This window comes from Helobdella robusta, assembly GCF_000326865.2.
Source record: "Helobdella robusta unplaced genomic scaffold HELROscaffold_15, whole genome shotgun sequence".
In the NCBI taxonomy this organism is placed as follows: domain Eukaryota; kingdom Metazoa; phylum Annelida; class Clitellata; order Rhynchobdellida; family Glossiphoniidae; genus Helobdella; species Helobdella robusta.
The window spans coordinates 2,339,249-2,357,281 of record NW_008703839.1 but is presented as its reverse complement, the minus strand read 5'-3'; the positions used below and the strand labels follow the sequence as shown (position 1 = coordinate 2,357,281).

General features: G+C 31.7%; 2 protein-coding genes across 2 annotated transcripts; both read left to right on the top strand.

Annotated features, from left to right (window-relative positions):
• Positions 1–742: 742 nt before the first annotated feature.
• HELRODRAFT_75060 (hypothetical protein) lies at positions 743–1,797 on the top strand (the record flags this gene model as incomplete). Its single annotated transcript, XM_009015200.1, has 3 exons — positions 743–812; positions 982–1,083; positions 1,607–1,797. 3 exons carry the CDS (start codon positions 743–745, stop codon positions 1,795–1,797), a joined length of 363 nt encoding a protein of 120 aa, XP_009013448.1.
• An 8,183-nt stretch (positions 1,798–9,980) lies between these two features.
• On the top strand, positions 9,981–15,343 carry HELRODRAFT_169378 (hypothetical protein; the record flags this gene model as incomplete). The annotated part of the gene is made up of 5 exons (XM_009015199.1): positions 9,981–10,167; positions 10,511–12,220; positions 12,419–12,623; positions 13,867–13,931; positions 14,589–15,343. The coding sequence occupies 5 exons, from the start codon at positions 9,981–9,983 to the stop codon at positions 15,341–15,343; spliced, it is 2,922 nt and encodes a 973-aa protein (XP_009013447.1).
• Positions 15,344–18,033: the final 2,690 nt, after the last annotated feature.

Sequence of the window (18,033 nt, the reverse complement as noted above, 5' to 3'; positions counted from 1 at the left end):
TATGTAAGTATAATTGTTGTTTTAATAATTTAATGTAAGTAAATTAGTAAATGATGTAATTTTTTAATCAATGTAATTTTTTGTAATATATGTAAAATGTTTACTAGTGTAAACTGGGTATATTACACATGTTAAAAATGATTATAATTTTTTTATTTTATAAAAATAAATTAATTTATTCAGTAATGTATTGTATAGTATAAATAATTATTGTTATGTAGTGACATTATAATAATATATGAATAATAAAATTAACTGCAATCTATTTAGGAGTCCAAAGGTTTTAATAATAAAAGCCAGTGCATGTCTTTTTTATCATATAAAAGTTTTATTTACACCCATATAAAACAGATCACTGCTTATGTTGCTAATTTATAACTGACATAATATTGTAATGAATAGCAATAGTGTAAGTAATTGAAGATAATTTTTATAATAAATTAAAAATGTAACAATTTTTTATTATTTATATTAATATTAATTCATACACACATATGTATATAATACGAACATGAAAAAATGATCAAAATAGGACTTAATGATGCACAACAAAGACAAAATTATTAATTTATTTGATAATATAAAATAAAATAATAAAGAGATCAACTTTATATGTTGATTTTACACTGGTAATGTTTACTATGTGAAAGTGTAAACTTTAACCTGTTTTTGATTAATTTACTTTACAAATATTACATGTCTTTAAAGAGGTATGAGTTCGAAAGAGAATACAAATTTTGAAATGGACTTCATCTCATTTGGTTATGCATTGGTGATTGCTGCAGGAGGCATTTATGGATATGTCAAAGCAGGTCTAATTTGTTTTTTTTTAACCTTTATTCTTGAAATGATTTAAACAAGACTATGTTATGTTTGCAGAGGTGTTTGCTTATTATCAAAAATTATATTGACTAGATGTTTCAGATATGTTGAATACGTGATCAGGATTGACAGTTACTTTTTCATTGTTTCAATTTGTAGGCAGTGTGGCTTCACTTGTTTCTGGATTGTTGTTTGGAGGCCTGTCTGCTTGTGGTGCACTCATGACATCTAATAATCCGGCTAATTGCACTCTACTTTTTGGTTTGTGATTTAATTTTTAATCATATACTGCTGTTTTTTTTGCAAAATTTAAATATTCCAAAATTTAATAAAGTGCTTTAACAATGTTTAAGCTACCATTTATTTGTAAGCTAAGTTTCTCATGATATATTTTGTTAATGCAGATGAATGCTAAATTTTTAAATTAAAATTTCTGTGAGAAATAAAAAAAACTCTTAACTGCTATTTGCAGTATATAATTGAATTTAACATAAAAAGATAACCTATGTAGGATGCATTGCTCATGTGTTTTGGGTATGCTGTGTGTGTTTGTGTGTGTGTGTGCGTTCAAAAGTTTATTCCTAGTGCCATTGACTCTACATATAGGTCACTATAAAAATGACACATTATTATTATTATTATTGTTAATGTTACAAGGCATTTAATTAAGGGAATATTTTTATGGCTTTATATATTTTCACGTTTATTCAGACATTTGTTTATTAGCAATTAATATGTATTTATTTCAAACTTTTATCGAAAAACCGTTTTTCCTGCAATCTAGGAACATGTTTAGCTCTGGGTTCATTGATGTCCTACCGAACTTTTAAATCTGGAAAGTTCATGCCCGCTGGCGTTGTTGCTTCACTAAGGTTGGCTGAATTTTTATACGGTCCTCGCTCAGCTTATTTGAATTTTTATTCTTTGGCAAGGGATTCGCTAGCTAACTGTTCAATAAATAAATGTTTCAAATAATTAATGGGATGGTTTTTTGTGTTATATAACATATTTGAAATGAATAATCTTATTTTTCTTTCAGTTTAATCATGGTCCTCAGATTGTTACCAAGAATTGTGGCCAAGTTTAACTGATTAATTTTCGAAATTTTTAAACGAATTCTTTTTTTATTAGTTTTATGTAATGACGCGTCGTTAGTGTCAACAGTTTAATCATCATCTTATAAAACATTTAAATTTTAAAATAACTGATCAATTGTCGTATGTTACGTTTCTTCAAAAATGTGTTTTTTGAAACTTCTCTATATGTTGTTTCGGGCTATGGTTTGCGCTCATTTTATCTGCTCACAGTCTTTAAGTTAGATATATTTATTTCTTAATTGGTACCAATCTTAATTTGCAAATATTTTCATTAGCTTTGACAACCCGAATTTGTGCCGTGCTGGCTAAGTCCAGAAAGAACGCAAATTTATCTAATTCGTTCTATAAATATAAATATATATGTATATATTGTAAAATCCTATATATATTATATATAGTGTTTATAATACATAGAATGTATTTTACATGATTCGTTTATCATTTGGAGGTGCCAACTATTTTATCTTCAAAACAATTGATTCGGTTGAGGAATTGATAGTGCCTTGTTAAAATAATATTTTCTTATTCAGAGAAATATGATTGTGATGAGGACGACTGTCCCCGCATGTGTCTCTATGGCCACATGTTAACCGAGTTCGGCTGCATCACATGCACTTGTTACGACCCATGCCAGGTTTTGATTTCCATTTGAAATTTAAAGAATTATAACACGGGCGTTAGGGCATGAAACAGTGTAAAATATATTATAATAAAGTAGTTTTACAGTTTATTCAGAAGATTTTCACTTTTTATTGATTAAGAAGCATAAATTAAAAGTTCAACCTTTTTTAATCTTTTAAATAGAGCACTGACATGCGCAGAATTACTTGCGTATCATTCTATGATTATAGTAAGTTGAAATTAAGGGCCACCAAGGCTGTAACATTCACATTACACCACGCGATGATAGACGTACACAAGCACCCACCCCATCATGATAGATAGTCTGAGTTTCGGACAGATGGTGTTTTTATAGTTTCTGGTAGATAGTAGGTACTTGAATCAGCGAGACGGCACTTCTAGCAATTGAGCTAACTCGCCGATCATGAACTGTTAATGATTGCATAGTCTCAATTTTTTGGGTTGTTGGCTTGAAAATTTTTCTGCATTCAACGCTTTTTTTGCTTAACCCTAATTTATGTACCGACTACGAACGGTATAGTTCACATTTTAAAAATTTTAGTCATAGAAGGTAAAACGGATAAAAAAATAACAAAATGTATACAAAAAATTGTCTTCTCTTCGTGGCTAAATCTCTGATTTCTAATGAACATTTACAGGCAAGAAGTTGTTCAGATGGATTCGTATGTTCAGTTAACACCACAACATGTGAAGTTATTCCTTGTAAATACGACACTCACTGCACCCCTTGTAAGAAGCGCAATGTTACAAAGTTAATTTACGTTCATAGTGTGATCATATGATTGATCAAATATTTTTTTTATACAATTTTATTAAAATTTAAATGTTGTCAATTGACAAAAACGACAGGAATTTTTAAATTGTTAAGTAGCATTGGGATGTGGAACAGTTTTTCATAAAAAGTATCTCACTTCTGTATTGTTGTATATCAGAACAAAAAACTTTAAACCGTCCTTGCAATACATGGATATATATATATATATATATATATATATATATCCCAATAATATAATCCTAACTTACTCATCGAATTACTTAAGTCGTGTACCGTTGAAAGCCCTTTTCTTGCTCCGGATGGTTTGTTGTATCAGCAGATCGATGGTGTCGCAATGGGCTCTCCGTTAGGCCCTTTGTTTGCTGAATTCTATATGGCGGAACTCGAGGCCAAAATATTCGCTGATTCAACTAATAAACCACTAATATATGCTCGATACGTGGACGACATCTTCATCATTTCCTCAACCGTTACTGATATATATAATCTACAAAACATTTTTCAAAATAATTCGCACCTGAAATTCACAATAGAGTTTAGCATTGAAAAAAGACTTTCCTTCCTCGACTGTTTGATAGAACAAAAGGACGAGCAACTAACTACTATGGTATATGTTAAACCTTCCAATTCTGGCCAAGTTCTCAACTATAAATCCGATTGTCCAGACCGATATAAAAATAACGTAATTTACAATTTCATCAACCGTGCATACAAAATTTCATCAGATAATAATATATTCCATACAGAATTACTTCGCATCAAACAATTCCTTATTAACAACAACTACTCCAATAAAATAGTCGACGATACAATCAAGAAATATTTACATAAAATTAATAATATAACCAATACAACTCTTCCAACAATAGCAACTAAAACAAAGATACCGTTATATTACATGAACCAAATGCACGACAACTACAAAGTGGATGAGACCCAACTTAAACGAATTGTTAAATCCAACATCTCCGTCTGCGACAATAACAATCAATTAAAACTCATATATTACAATACTAATCGTACATCAAACCTCGTTATAAGGAATAGTCACAATCAACCAACACCTACGCTAGAGAGGACAAATGTTGTGTACCGTTTTATGTGCCCTATGCCACAGTGTTGTGGAGAGTTATATCGGTCACACACGTACTACTCTCTCTCGTAGACTTACAATGCAATAAAGAACCATATGGTTAGTGAACACCATATGCCTCTCACCAGGACCATTTTGGATTCGAATACTACGATACTTGACACTGAAATGCATCCTGGTCGACTTAAAATCCGTGAGGCCCTATATATCAACAAACATAAACCCACTTTAAACAAGCAATCAAGCAGTTTCGACCACATCCTAAAACTATTTTCTCAATACCGGGATCAGGCTCTACTGTGTAACGTTGTACGTGAGCAACCGTACTTGCCTGTATCACCACCATATGAATATCATTCGCAGGCAGACAGCTTTCTACCGGTCAATACACAATTTATAAGTGTACGTCGGAAATCTACTACACTTACATCTTTAACTACTCTATTACAGTCTTAATTAAATTCAATTCTCATTACATAATTCATAGTACATTTATCGTATTTCATTTTATTTACTAACTTATTTATTTTAGTTTATTTTATTCCTACATACATTTCATAACCACATAATCTTAGTTATGCATCTAATTTGTGAAGAATATACTTAGCGTTCCATAATATTTTATACTAGTGATTACACCACATTCATCACACACGTATTGTTTGTTTCCTATTCTTCCAACTTTCCAGTTTTATTTTCATTTATTTTACCTTTTATTAATTAGTAACTTTTATTTAATTTCATGTTTTAGTATTAAATTTATCTTTAAGGTTACATCCTTCGCAAGGTACCATTTTAACTTCACTTTCAATTCCAATTTTATTTTAATATCTTATCTATCATGTCCGCTAAATAATTTACATAATTCGTTTAATTCTCATTTATTTTAATTAAATTTCTTATATTTCATTGGTTTTAGGCTCTGATGATGGCTACTTAGCCGAAACAACGTTGTCAGCTTCTAATATGTCACAATTTCCCAATAAATATGAATGTCAAAAACTATGCTGTGTTGAGTCCATAATAAAAAAGTTGATAAATGCAAAATGGTTAAATAAATTTAACAAATATATATATACATATTATATCCATGTTGCAATAATAAATTATTTTTTTGTATTTCATTTTAAGCTTAGCTCTTGGTTTTATGTTTTTAAGATTCACCAATCTTATATGCGACTCCGATGATGATAATAAAATTTTTCATAAGTAATACAGTTAAGTTTGCCTTAAATCAGGATTTTAAAATTTGAAAAATAGTGAAAAATTTGCTTAAAAAAAAGGAACAATAAATTATTTTTTCACACAAATAGAGTAATTGAGTTTTTTGTACTAAAGTGGTTCCCAATATTTATTTCAAAACGCTCGTTACCCTATACATTTTATCGACAATAGGAAAGAATAAAAAAAAACAAATTTCACTCAGTAAATGTAAAAATCATTTTGAAAGTTAATATGACGATTAAACTTCCCTTCTCGACTACAAATGCATGCATTTTTGATAAAACATGTTTAAGCGACTGGGGTTTATATTATTAACAATTTTTAAAGTTGAGTCAAAAAGTTTTTGCAAGGTTTATGAAAATTTTTTAAGAATAACTGTTAAGAAATCTCATGAAAAAATGCAAGATGATATTTTGTATTTTTGATTTAGAAATACGCAATTGAAACAAATAAAAAAATAAATTTTCACTTTTAAGATTGAAAATTAAAAAGTTCGAAATTTAAAGGCGTTTTATTTTCATCAATAACTAACTATTAAAACTTTTCTGCGACGGCGCACCTCACCTAGTGTCGCCGTCTACAGATTGGGAACCACTGAATTTTGTAGCTTACATTTGCAACGTAATTACAAATTCTCGCTAAGCTACTTTTGTTCTGAAAATAAAAACAGGTAATTAAATTTAAAACTTTTTTAAAAAAATATTTAACGTTATTCCAGTGGATTTTAACTGAAAATTTATTTTCTAACCAATTGTTGACGCCAATAATTTTTGAGCTCTCAAAATTTAACGATTGATATGTTGACTGTTCTAGAGTAGGTACGGTACATCTTTTGATTTCCTTATTGAATTTTAAAATGTATCAATCCACTTTCAGCATGTGCAAACGATCCATGCCATAAAAAATGTTTGGAGTACAAAATGGATTACCGTGGTTGCCAGCTGTGCGAATGCGCTAAAGCATTTTTTGTTAGGAAAATGTTAATTCTTCTTTTTTAGATATTATACTCTATATTAAATTATATTATACTATATTATATTACACTCTATGATAATATCACGTTGTAACATTTAAATGCTCGTTACTACCAACACCAACGCTATAACCTCAAAGATCTCTATATTTCCAACACCAGTGTTGTAGCTTACAACGATCGTCAAGTTATCCGCAGGTTCAAGATTTCCGATAGATGAACACAACTGCTTCAAACACAAACTTTGTTGAACGTTTATTCGAATGCCAACAGTAGTAGAAACACTAAACTGATCCATTAAACTACATGAATCACATTTACGACTCCTCTTCAAACCTCACTTCGAATACCTAGCAAATCACACGCTAATACACCAGATATTTTCACAATCCAAAAATTACAAATATAGCAAAGATAACGAAGATAACAAATAATTAAGATTGTAGTAATTAATTAAATTTAATCATACAGACATTGCCGCGGTTAATATAGATTAATTATACATTTAAATATATATTAATATAGATGAAAACTCTGCATACTATTGAGATATATTAATTTCTATGCAATATTAGTAAACATTGATACGTTATATAATATTGATTTACATAGATGTAATATTAATTATTATTTTTATGTTATTCACTCTAATGACATATATAGTAATAATCCATTATTACCATATATAACAACACACTGTTAATAATATTAATTATTATTAAATTGAGTTCAGACAGTCAGCACCAGAAGCACAACAGTTGGATACGTCCGTGTGTCCCACAAACGAAAGAGAAAATTTTTTTAGGACCATGCATGAAGAAAAATTTGATATAAATCAATTTTTATTCTTTCGACACTTTCATACAATTTTTCTTTCAAAGTAAAACTTGGTCGTTTATTTCTTTGTAATATTTTATTCAAGGAAGTGACTTATCACAAATAAATACTAATTTATTATACGGCTGTTGTAATGAACGGTCTTATAAATGCTGCCTGATATCTCAAAAAATTATCTAGAAAAATCATTTTAAATTATTTTAAAATAATTTTTAAACAAATTTTTGATGAATCTCTTTTAATGTGTGTATTTTAGTCATGGATATATATAATCATTCATGATTTTGGTGATAATCATTGTGTTTTTCTCCTATATTGTCTGACGTATGTCAGTAAAACTCTGCCGCAAGCATTTTAGTTGACAAATATCTTTCTTTATATTGCTATCAAAATATTGCTGGTTTGAGATCTAAGTTCGGCTAAACTTACCCATATACACTCATAATTGTAATGGTTCCTTTAAACACAAAAATTTATTAATGAAAAAAGTACCGATTTAATACTAGAGAGAGCCTTATAAACAACTGATAACCTCTTTTAACAACAACAATAATAAATACAGCAACATATTTGTTAAGGAAACCAATTAAAATCAACATTTATAAACAACTAATATCTGCCTACCTGCTATACCATCTCAATCATTCACACAGCAACCAAAAAGAGAAACTTACCAAACCACGCGATATATATATATATATACATATATATATATAAACCATTAACTTTTCAATCAGCTAATTTTTATAAACCGTCGCTATATTATATATATAACAAATTAAACTGAACATCACCTTGATAATGACTATTGACACAATGATGTCGAAATGTCACCAAATTAATTTAAAAAAAGTCTTGAAAGGTTGGTTGATGATTTGGATTACGAACATAAGAAGTTTATATGACCAAAAAAATGACCATATGAACAAAAAAAGGTCGTCGTCAGCCTAACTTTTACGAAACTACCACAGATGTTGGCCTCCCCCGTCTAAATGTTGACCACCCCTGTTAAAATTTAAACATTTTCTACATTTTGGCCCTCCCGTCAAAGTTTTCTTGATCCGCCACTATGCGTATATATGGTATATCTATTTTTCAATTGGATATTAAAAATGCTTCTTATGCCAATCTTTGCTATCTTTACTAACCTTGACATTCAAAATAATTACCTTATTACTTTTCGATAAGTAATTAATCATTTATTATTTTGGTTCAAATTATCATTAGTAATATTCCTTTTTAGATATTATTATATTACATACAAGAATATATTACAACAAACACACAATGTATAAATACACGTGAATCAACGCATCACACACTTTTTGCATGTGGTGGGCGAGGATTTCGTTACATTCGAACATCATCATCATCAACGAAATTAAGCTAAATTAAGTTCTTTTTTAAATGTCAAGGTCGGTTCCTTCCTTCGATATGTTGTTAGTTCATAATCATCATGTATATGTTAATGTATGTGCGTAAGTTTGTTCCCATGTATGTGTGCATGTATGTGCTTGTTCATGTAAGTATAAGTAATGTGAGTGTGTGTAAGTGTGTAAGTACTAAGTATACAAACTTGTAGAGTGACTAGGTGCACTATACATGGTTTGTTGGTTGAAATGTTAGAATCTAAACACAAACAAAAGACAGAATTTCAGTATTTTAATTACTTACATTTACATTTTTTCTGTCTTATGCATATAAGTAAGGTGTCATATGGAGTTGGAATATAGAAATTTAAACCGGAATTGCAATTCGTATCTAATTTTAATTGATAAATGGAAACTTCAACGGGTGATCGTTTACAACGTAAAATGAAAGATACGTTGTGAGAGATTATATAAGTAAAAGATAGGTTTAAGATAGATGAGATAGCATAAGACAGGTTAAAGATGAGATGACGTGGTTGATTCCAGTTCAACATTCAGACCAAACGCTGTATTTCACCTTCTTTATATGAAATTCAATGGTCATATCATATAAATACAATGATGTATCATTATATATCACTATATATAGATAATGTAATTTGCGTACATGATGATCCGCATGTCTTGTACAAAATTTTATTTTAAAAACATCATCACTTCCAACTCTTTGGTCGATATTAACATAAATTTGATGATAACCGTAAACATGACATTCTGAGGTGGTTGTGCATTTTGTTGAATGTTTTGTGGGGTTTTTTGGAGTTTTGTTCTGCACTTACCTCTTATTTTGCACAGTTGTTCTATTATTTTAAATTTCAAATTATGCATTTAGAAAATAAAATTCAAGTGTCATTGTGTTAATTAAAAAATTAAAAATTTTATAAAAAGTTAATATTAACTGGACTTGTGAGTTTTTCTTCATTTCATTTCATTCAAGGACACACACAGTTTTCATTGGGAACAGAAGCACATCAAGAAAGACTTCATTATTTTTGGATTTTTAATTAAATATTTAATAATTAAATAATAAGTTAATTGTTAAAGTGAAGCAATGACTTAAAATTGAGGAATATGGTTATTCAATGAGATGATCACCATCGAAGAAATTATCATAAGCAGTTTGTATCACAGATTAGTTTTGGTAAGGATTAAAAAAACAAGTGACATAAAGAACAAAAATCATTCCAAATCCAACAACGAGGATGAGGATGATGGTCCTAAATCTGTTATTGAAAAATGTAAAACGGGAAATGTCATTACTAACAAAGGATTAGGTATAATTTTTTCAACAATATCTTGAAATTTAATTATTTAGTTTTTTAGAATCTAGAACTTTTAGATAATTTTGATTGTTTTTTTGTTTATTCAATTTAAAACTATAATAATATTTAATGTAAATTATTTCAATATCTAAATTATTTCAATATCTAATACTAATGTTACATTAAAGTTAAACAACATGATTTTTTAATCTCTTTTATTTTTTTTATATATATATATATAAGGTTTTTCTATTTATTATTAATAAAATCTTCTCAGATATGTCTTTTAAAATTTAAATTGCAAAGGTTATTGTTTTATCGATTTTTTAATGATGATATTGAAACAACTGTCAAGGGCACTTGTACTTGGGACAATGTGGAGCTAATGTGGAAAATAGCAAATCACTTGAAGCTTTAGAAGACACAAGGTGCCCCCTGCCCAGTCCTGGCCATGAATCTATTGACACCATCAGCCTGGAAACTAATCCTGCCAAGTTGAGGCAACATAATATCAACATTGTTGATGAGGAAATATTCATTAAAAATCAAATCGGTAGGATAATTGAAATAGGAGAGTTGCATCTGATGACTCGAAGATCTAAAACAACAGCAGAAGTTCAAACAGACTTTGAGCCAATTTGGTGTTTTAACAAAGATGGAGGACCAGTAAAAAGTTTGCAGTCACAAGATTCATTGATTGATTTAGCTAACTGTAAAGAATTCTCACTTGTTAGGCTGGAAAGTCTTGAACAGCCAGAAAAGAGGTCTCTACTTGTCATCAATTCTGAACTGAAAAAAGAGGAAGCAAACGATGAGAAAACCAACAATTTATATTCAGGCAGTTATGAAGAATTCAACAAAACCAAAATTTATAATACAGCATTAGCTGAAAGCTATGTGAATGAAAGTACTGACACTCGAAATAAAAATTCCTGTGGTGCAACAAGTTCTCTGATAAATGACAACAGTCTGGTAGGGTCATACAAAACTTTCAACATAACGGATCAAGGCGAGGCTGTTCTTGTCAATGAAGAAAAATGCACAGGAAGTATTCATGATCATGTGAAAAAAGAAGACAACATGAATATGGTTGAATTAGGAGGAATCAGTGATGTGCTGAAACCAACATCTTTTGTCAAGTTTGTTGTGAATCGGGTAGAAGCCGATAGTTACATTCCCACATCATTAATCTCTGCTAATTCCAACAAACAGTCTTCCTCGATCACACCACCACCAGCTGAAGTTGATTTTTCAGAATTGAAATTCAGAACAATGCAAGAAAGTTCTCAGATATTAAAAAATCGACATTCACTTTCAGGTGGAATGTTCAAGGAGAGGAGGAGATTATCGCAAAAGAGGAGCAGGTCCCTGAGAAGACACCACGGTGGAATGTTGGTGGATGGTGAAAAACTCTTGAGACACATCATGTCATTTGGAGTGGGCGAGAAGTTGAATAACAATAATAACCATCAGAATTTTGTAAAATCGTCCCCGTCTGGCCGATTTGCTGATGGCTCTAATCAGCCAGCGAGGGACATTATCACCGTAACCGATTTCAAATTATCGCCTATGCATCCTTTAAGAAGTTTGAACTCATCTCAGATTGACCTCAGGAGGGATAGGGATCACGAATTTGCAACTCCAGTGCATAACATCATCAATCGCGATTGCACTGATAACAATCATTCCAATTGCAACAGCAACCACGTGCCACCTCAAATGAAGCTCGATAGAAAGAGTCGTAGTGAGAGATCCTCTCCTCTCATGATGACGGCAACTTTCATCTCGGAGGACATCAATGCCTCCGACAATAAGAATCAAGAAAGTGACGTAAATAATCAAGAAAATAATACAACGTTCTCTGACATGTTGTGGAATGCCAAAATTGAGTTACCAAATTCTGCGAGTGGATCACTACCAGATGATTGTTCCACGACGACGATAGAGACATCGTCGACTGCAACATCCCAGTCATCTGTCGTCCAGTTTGAGAGGTTTCCTGATTGGATGAAGAAACTGCCAAATAAACACAAGAACCTCCCACTCACCAAACTCTGTATACCAGGTTTCAATGACAATCTTTTTTTTTATAAAGACAACCATTCATATCATTTCACAGCTTCAGCTTCTTTGTTGTCTTACAGTGATTACACTATTTTTGTTTATTGCTTGTTTCAATGGGTTACAGTCCAGATGTGGTGTTTTTACATGTATTATAAAAAGTAGTTTTCCAGCAAATATATGAACTGCACTGCACACGCAGGTAGCCACATATGCTTAGCAATAGATAGGGACATGAGGACTAGCATGGATTTTTCAAAATGTAACTACGAGATGGCCGAATTTCTCAGAAAACTTCCAAACTTACCTGTTTTCAATGGATTCCGATCTCAAATGAAGCACATTTGGAAGGCTTGGATGCCCAAACAGTACCTCTCAGTGTATGAACAACTGCAGGCTGGATCCAGGTTTATAAATTTTTATCTGTCCTCTTATCACTTTTCTTAACATTTTCATTTTAATGTTTTATAAATGTGTCATCGTCAGAAAGCAGATTATTTGTAGTTCGTTTTTTATAAATTTTTGGTCTGTGCGTGGGTTCCCATGTTTCAGCAGCTGTCCTGTTTTGTGAAATAATTGCCAGTTTATTTGAAAGTAATTTATTTTAATTTGAATGAGTAAAACAACTGGCCTTTCTTTCTGCAATAAGTAAAATGGGCAAAAAGTAAATTACAGTAAACTCTCAAACTTATAACTTTGTTGAAATTAGTTTTGATGAATTTTGTTAGTAGCCAGCGCTTTTCTTAAGCATGCAACAACAACAACAACACACGTTTAGAAGACATTTTCCCCGAGATCGGGGGTTACCGTTTGGCTACCTATGATGAAACCGAAATACCCCTCGACGCCATTCCATCATAAGTAATTTATTTGGCTAATTTTTACGCAGGACGCCCTTCCTTATGCAACCACAGTTATAAGCGGTGGGCCTAGCCTTTGATGATCCAACATCACTCACAAGGCAGTGAGGGTTAGTTTAATGTCATAACCAGGAAATTATGCTTTTCTTAAGCATAACAAAGAAAAATCCATTTAGCAAGTTTTCGTGAAATAAAGTAAATTATCCTCAATGTTTGAAAAAAAAGCACAGCGTGAGGAATCATGAAGCTGCAAAATGGTCAAATGATTAAGGTGCCTGGTCCCACGATTGCAGTGACTGGTGCTCTGATGCAAAAAGTTTCCCGCCTACCACTTGCAATGCGTGTGGTGCCTGGCTGGTACGCGTGTGTAACTGGCACTTCTGAGAATTAATTCAGATAGAATTTTTGCTATAACTACCTTTTAGTACTTTAATTGTATGCTAGATTTTAATGCCTAGTCTTGCGTGGCCAAATGTTCAGGACAGAATAATTCATGGTTAAGTGTGTGTGTGTGTTTTGTAATCGTATTGAGCTGATTCCTTTTGTTACTTATTTGTGGAGTTAGTTGTGCAGCTGATTGATGCTCGCGGTCAGAGGCGTGTTGATTGATGTGCTTGTTCATGCCACAGCTCAGGTCATCTCATTAAACATTGATGGGAAACCAACTGAACAGTATTTATTTCATTGGTGACTACTAAAAAACATTTTATTGGATAGCGAGTTTGTTTTAATAACTCTATCAACGTTGTTGAATATTTTTCATTTATTATTTGTATTTCATACTTATCAGATATTTGGACATGAGAATAACAAAACAGCTGGGCACACTCTATGGCGAACACGGTCTATACACTGGTTTGTATGTCCGCTTGTTTCTTCTGCCCTTTCCTGTGTCTACATACATATTTTTAAACAATTACTAAATAATTGCAATCAATATTTATTTGTTGTTGTGGATCCATAATGTTTATTTAGGCCCAAGCACATCCAGGCTAAAAATATCCACTCGTAAAATGTACGAAAACATACGACATTGATTTTAGATTCAATTTTTTTATTCATTGATCATTGCATACATCTGTGGGTCTAGAAAGTTAACTTTGAGATGTTCTTAGATAAATTTTAAGGTTTTTGTTTGAGATTTCTTGGACAGGTTTATGCCCTGACAGCACTTGATTTGATACAATGATTTGATGCATAGTTGATGTCTGATACCACATTATGTTAACTTCATGTCTAGTCTACTCTCTTATGTTAATTAAAACGATCTGCGCTTATTTATTTTATTTTTACTCCCATCACAAACTTTACGCTAAAAGGCATCCTCAATGCCATCGTTATTAAGGTTTTGTTTCTGTTGTCTATAGAAATCATTATGGATTAGATTAGATTTGTTCATATTGTCTGCTAAAAACCATTTACTATTTAATTTTAATAAGGCTAAGCTGAAATTAAATTTGTTTTTTTAACGATGAAAATTTCACTGAAATAAATACAACACAACCCTGCCAGGTCAATTGAAGCGCTACCTGAAAGAAGTTCGTTTGTTCCTCGAGGAGCAACCTCAGGAAGTCGTCATCATCCACCTCACCCCCTCCTACTTCGTTGAACCTCCTGACAAGAAACATCTCGTCACCATGCTCTTCCAAGTTTTTGGCACAAAGATGGCCTGTTGGGACAAGCAGGGACACGAGATGAGAAGTTGCGATAGTTGCCGGGCCGGTCACGATTGCATTGACTCCAAGTTCCACACTTCTTTCATCTTTCCGTCCATAAATCAACTGTTGAGGAGCGGTAAACAGGCGATTATCATTATGCCAACGGAGGATGTGTATAACCACGTGAGAAACCACATCTTTGGCGGCTCCATCTGGCCTGACAACCACATCTCTGTTTCAATGCCTAAAAAGCAATCTCTAGACGAGTTGCGACTGTTCCTCGATGACTGTTATTGCAATTGTTTTGCTGAAAATTCAGAGAATGGTAGAACGAACTGCTTGAAGGTGATGAGAGCCGTATTGTCGCCTGACATGAGCATGGTGTTTGGACGATATGACAAACGTCGAAACATGAAAGAACTTTCATTTTTGGATACATGTCCTCTTATTTGCGAGTGGCTGGCGGCTGACGGCGGCAAATGCAAACTGAATGTGGTCGCTGTCGATTTCATCGGGGCGCCAGGACTCGTCAGATCAGTTCTCGATTTGAACAGGGAGGAAAAAATGGCGACCATGATGATGATGATGATGGTGGCTGGCCTGGTCTGAATGCATTCAAGTGGCTAATGATTTATAATTTCATTTGAATGTCGCTTGAGTACTCTTTGTTATAAATGTCTCTTACAGATAATGTTAATCTTACGAATTCAGATTTATTGGCAATTGTATTTTTAAATCGTATCGTAAATTACATTAAATTCTATTATTATAAATATAGTATAAATTATTAACATTTTTGGGAAATTAATTGTTAGAAAAACATTTTAAATTTTAATAAATAATTGTAAGTAATCTCTTCCTCATCGTACATTGTAAATGATGCTAGATAGATATACATTGTTTATTATGATTCATAGATATGTGGATAGATTGGTGGATAGATAGATAGATATACCTGGTTGGATATGATTGTTGGATATTTGGAATTCTGTTATGAGTTACCCCTTATAGCGACTGTGCACCGTTCGCTATCATCTTGGCCGGCTGTATCACATGCTTTGGTGTCGTGATATTTCATTTGATGTTGCGTTAAGTTATGTACTCTACTCTGTTGGTGACGTTGGTGGCGAAGTTTACATGTGTGATTGTTTGAATTCTATTCATTTTAATTATATTTTCAATATTCTAAGTCTCGATTGCAATACAATACTACTGAACTCAATATTTTATTCTTCCTTGTTGCAAATTTGAGAAACGATGCTTGAGATTATTAACTTTTACTTGCAGTGCATGGTGTCATTATGTTTCATTCATTTGTTCATTTATTTAATTATATCGCATTTCAAACAAGTCATGCACTTTGTATCTTGCTCGTTCTCTTCATTGCAATTTCATATACCATCAGCATTTAATACTTATAAATAACCATTTAATGTCATCTCATCTTTGTGTTTAACTTAAGTTTTGATTATTTTTTTTATTACTATGTTGAAATGATATCGTGTAGACTTTATTCAATCCATCGTTATCGGTGAGTTTGTGTGTTTTTTTGTGTGCGTGTGTGTATGGTGTGCGTGTGTGTGTGTGTGTGTGTGGCGTGTTGTTCGGCTCGATCGTGTTAATGCATTACCTTATTAATTGTGTGAGTGTGTATGCTACGTTTGTATGCCAATGAAAAAGAGTGTGTATGTGCCTTTAAAAATAATTTATATTTGTTGTCGAAATCTAATTGTTTTGAAACAATACTTGAAATAAATTCATTCCAAAATTTGAAAAAAATGTTTCTTAACATAAATATTTTTTGTGTTTTGTGTGAATTCTTTTGTTGATTTAGTTCTCTATTTATATTTTCATTGCAATATAAAGTCTTATGTATTTTTTTATGACTTTCTGCAAGTATAAATTGGATCTCTTCTCCTTTGTTTTATTTTTATCATCAATTTCATATCCCGTCATATTTTTTCCAATTTAAGCATAGTTTATTTTTTGGCTCTTTATGTTTTTTTAAATAATGTTCACCTCTTAGTTACCATATCTGGCCAAATTTTTAAAAATATTTTTAGATTAATGTGATCAAATCAGTTAATGTCGTTCCTAATGTTAATGTTCTTAAATAATTCCTCTTCTTCTTCGATTCCGCGGCAACAACGGATGAACTTTATTTTCCATTGTTTGAAAACATTTCTTCGTAACATGCTTGATTTTTAATATGGCTGACGATGCTCGTTCTTGTTTAATTATTCGTTAATAAAATCAACTTTATTTCTTTTGTTATTTTTTATGTTTTTTTTAAGCCCAGCAACACTGGTTGGAACTTTTTGTTTGAATCTTTGTAGCAACCAAGTTAAAGCTCCTCATTTTTTCACATCAGTTTCAGATACGAGTTATTAACAAGATTTTGTAAATTTTTTGAGACATGCAACTAACTGGGCATGGGTAGTGCTTCGCAAACTCTCTGGTCCCGCTGACCCGTATTGAATTTAACAGGCGTGACGCGGACCACACCGGGCGTGATGACCAGATGAAATTGCGCGAGAACTTGTGTACACGCGCAGACACACACGCGTTACAATTTTTATTCATAATAAAATAGAATATGTTTCAGCATGAGCACATAATGAACACAACATGCATATAATATATAAACGTGAACATAAAATGCATGAACCTTCGTAATTAATGTTTTTAAAAATTCCATTCATCTAATAAATGACTTAAATTCACTAGTAGTTTTAGCAAAGACTCTCTTTTACTCTCCGTCTAAATCATAACTTCCTATCAAAACTTAACTAGAATTAGAATAATTAGGGACCAAGTTTTTTAAATATTAATAATTTGATTGGATTATCATATATCTTCAGACACTCGAATATAAAAGTTTCACCCCATTTTTCAAAGCACACAGCAGGCTTCCTTGAGCTAATCTATTGTTTTGACAAGGGATGCACATTAATAATAACGAGGCATAAATATAAACGGAATAGTAGGTTTTTTCCACCATTAGCAACGCAACAGTCACTTGGAATCTGCATTCGAAAGACTCCGCGAATAAGGAAGCACCCACGCCAACTCCGCCTAACATCCTTTCTTCAAAAAGTTTTAAAGAAAATTTTTTGACTTTCAAAATAATAATTTTTTGTCTCAGACTGGATTGTTTATTTTTAATTTTGTCACGAATTCACAAATCATCATTGAACGCAACAAACTCTGAGGGTTTGAAGGTAAACAAATTTTTAATTTATTTTTATATCCTTAAATAACTAAATAAAAACGCACATAATTATATATAAATAGATATG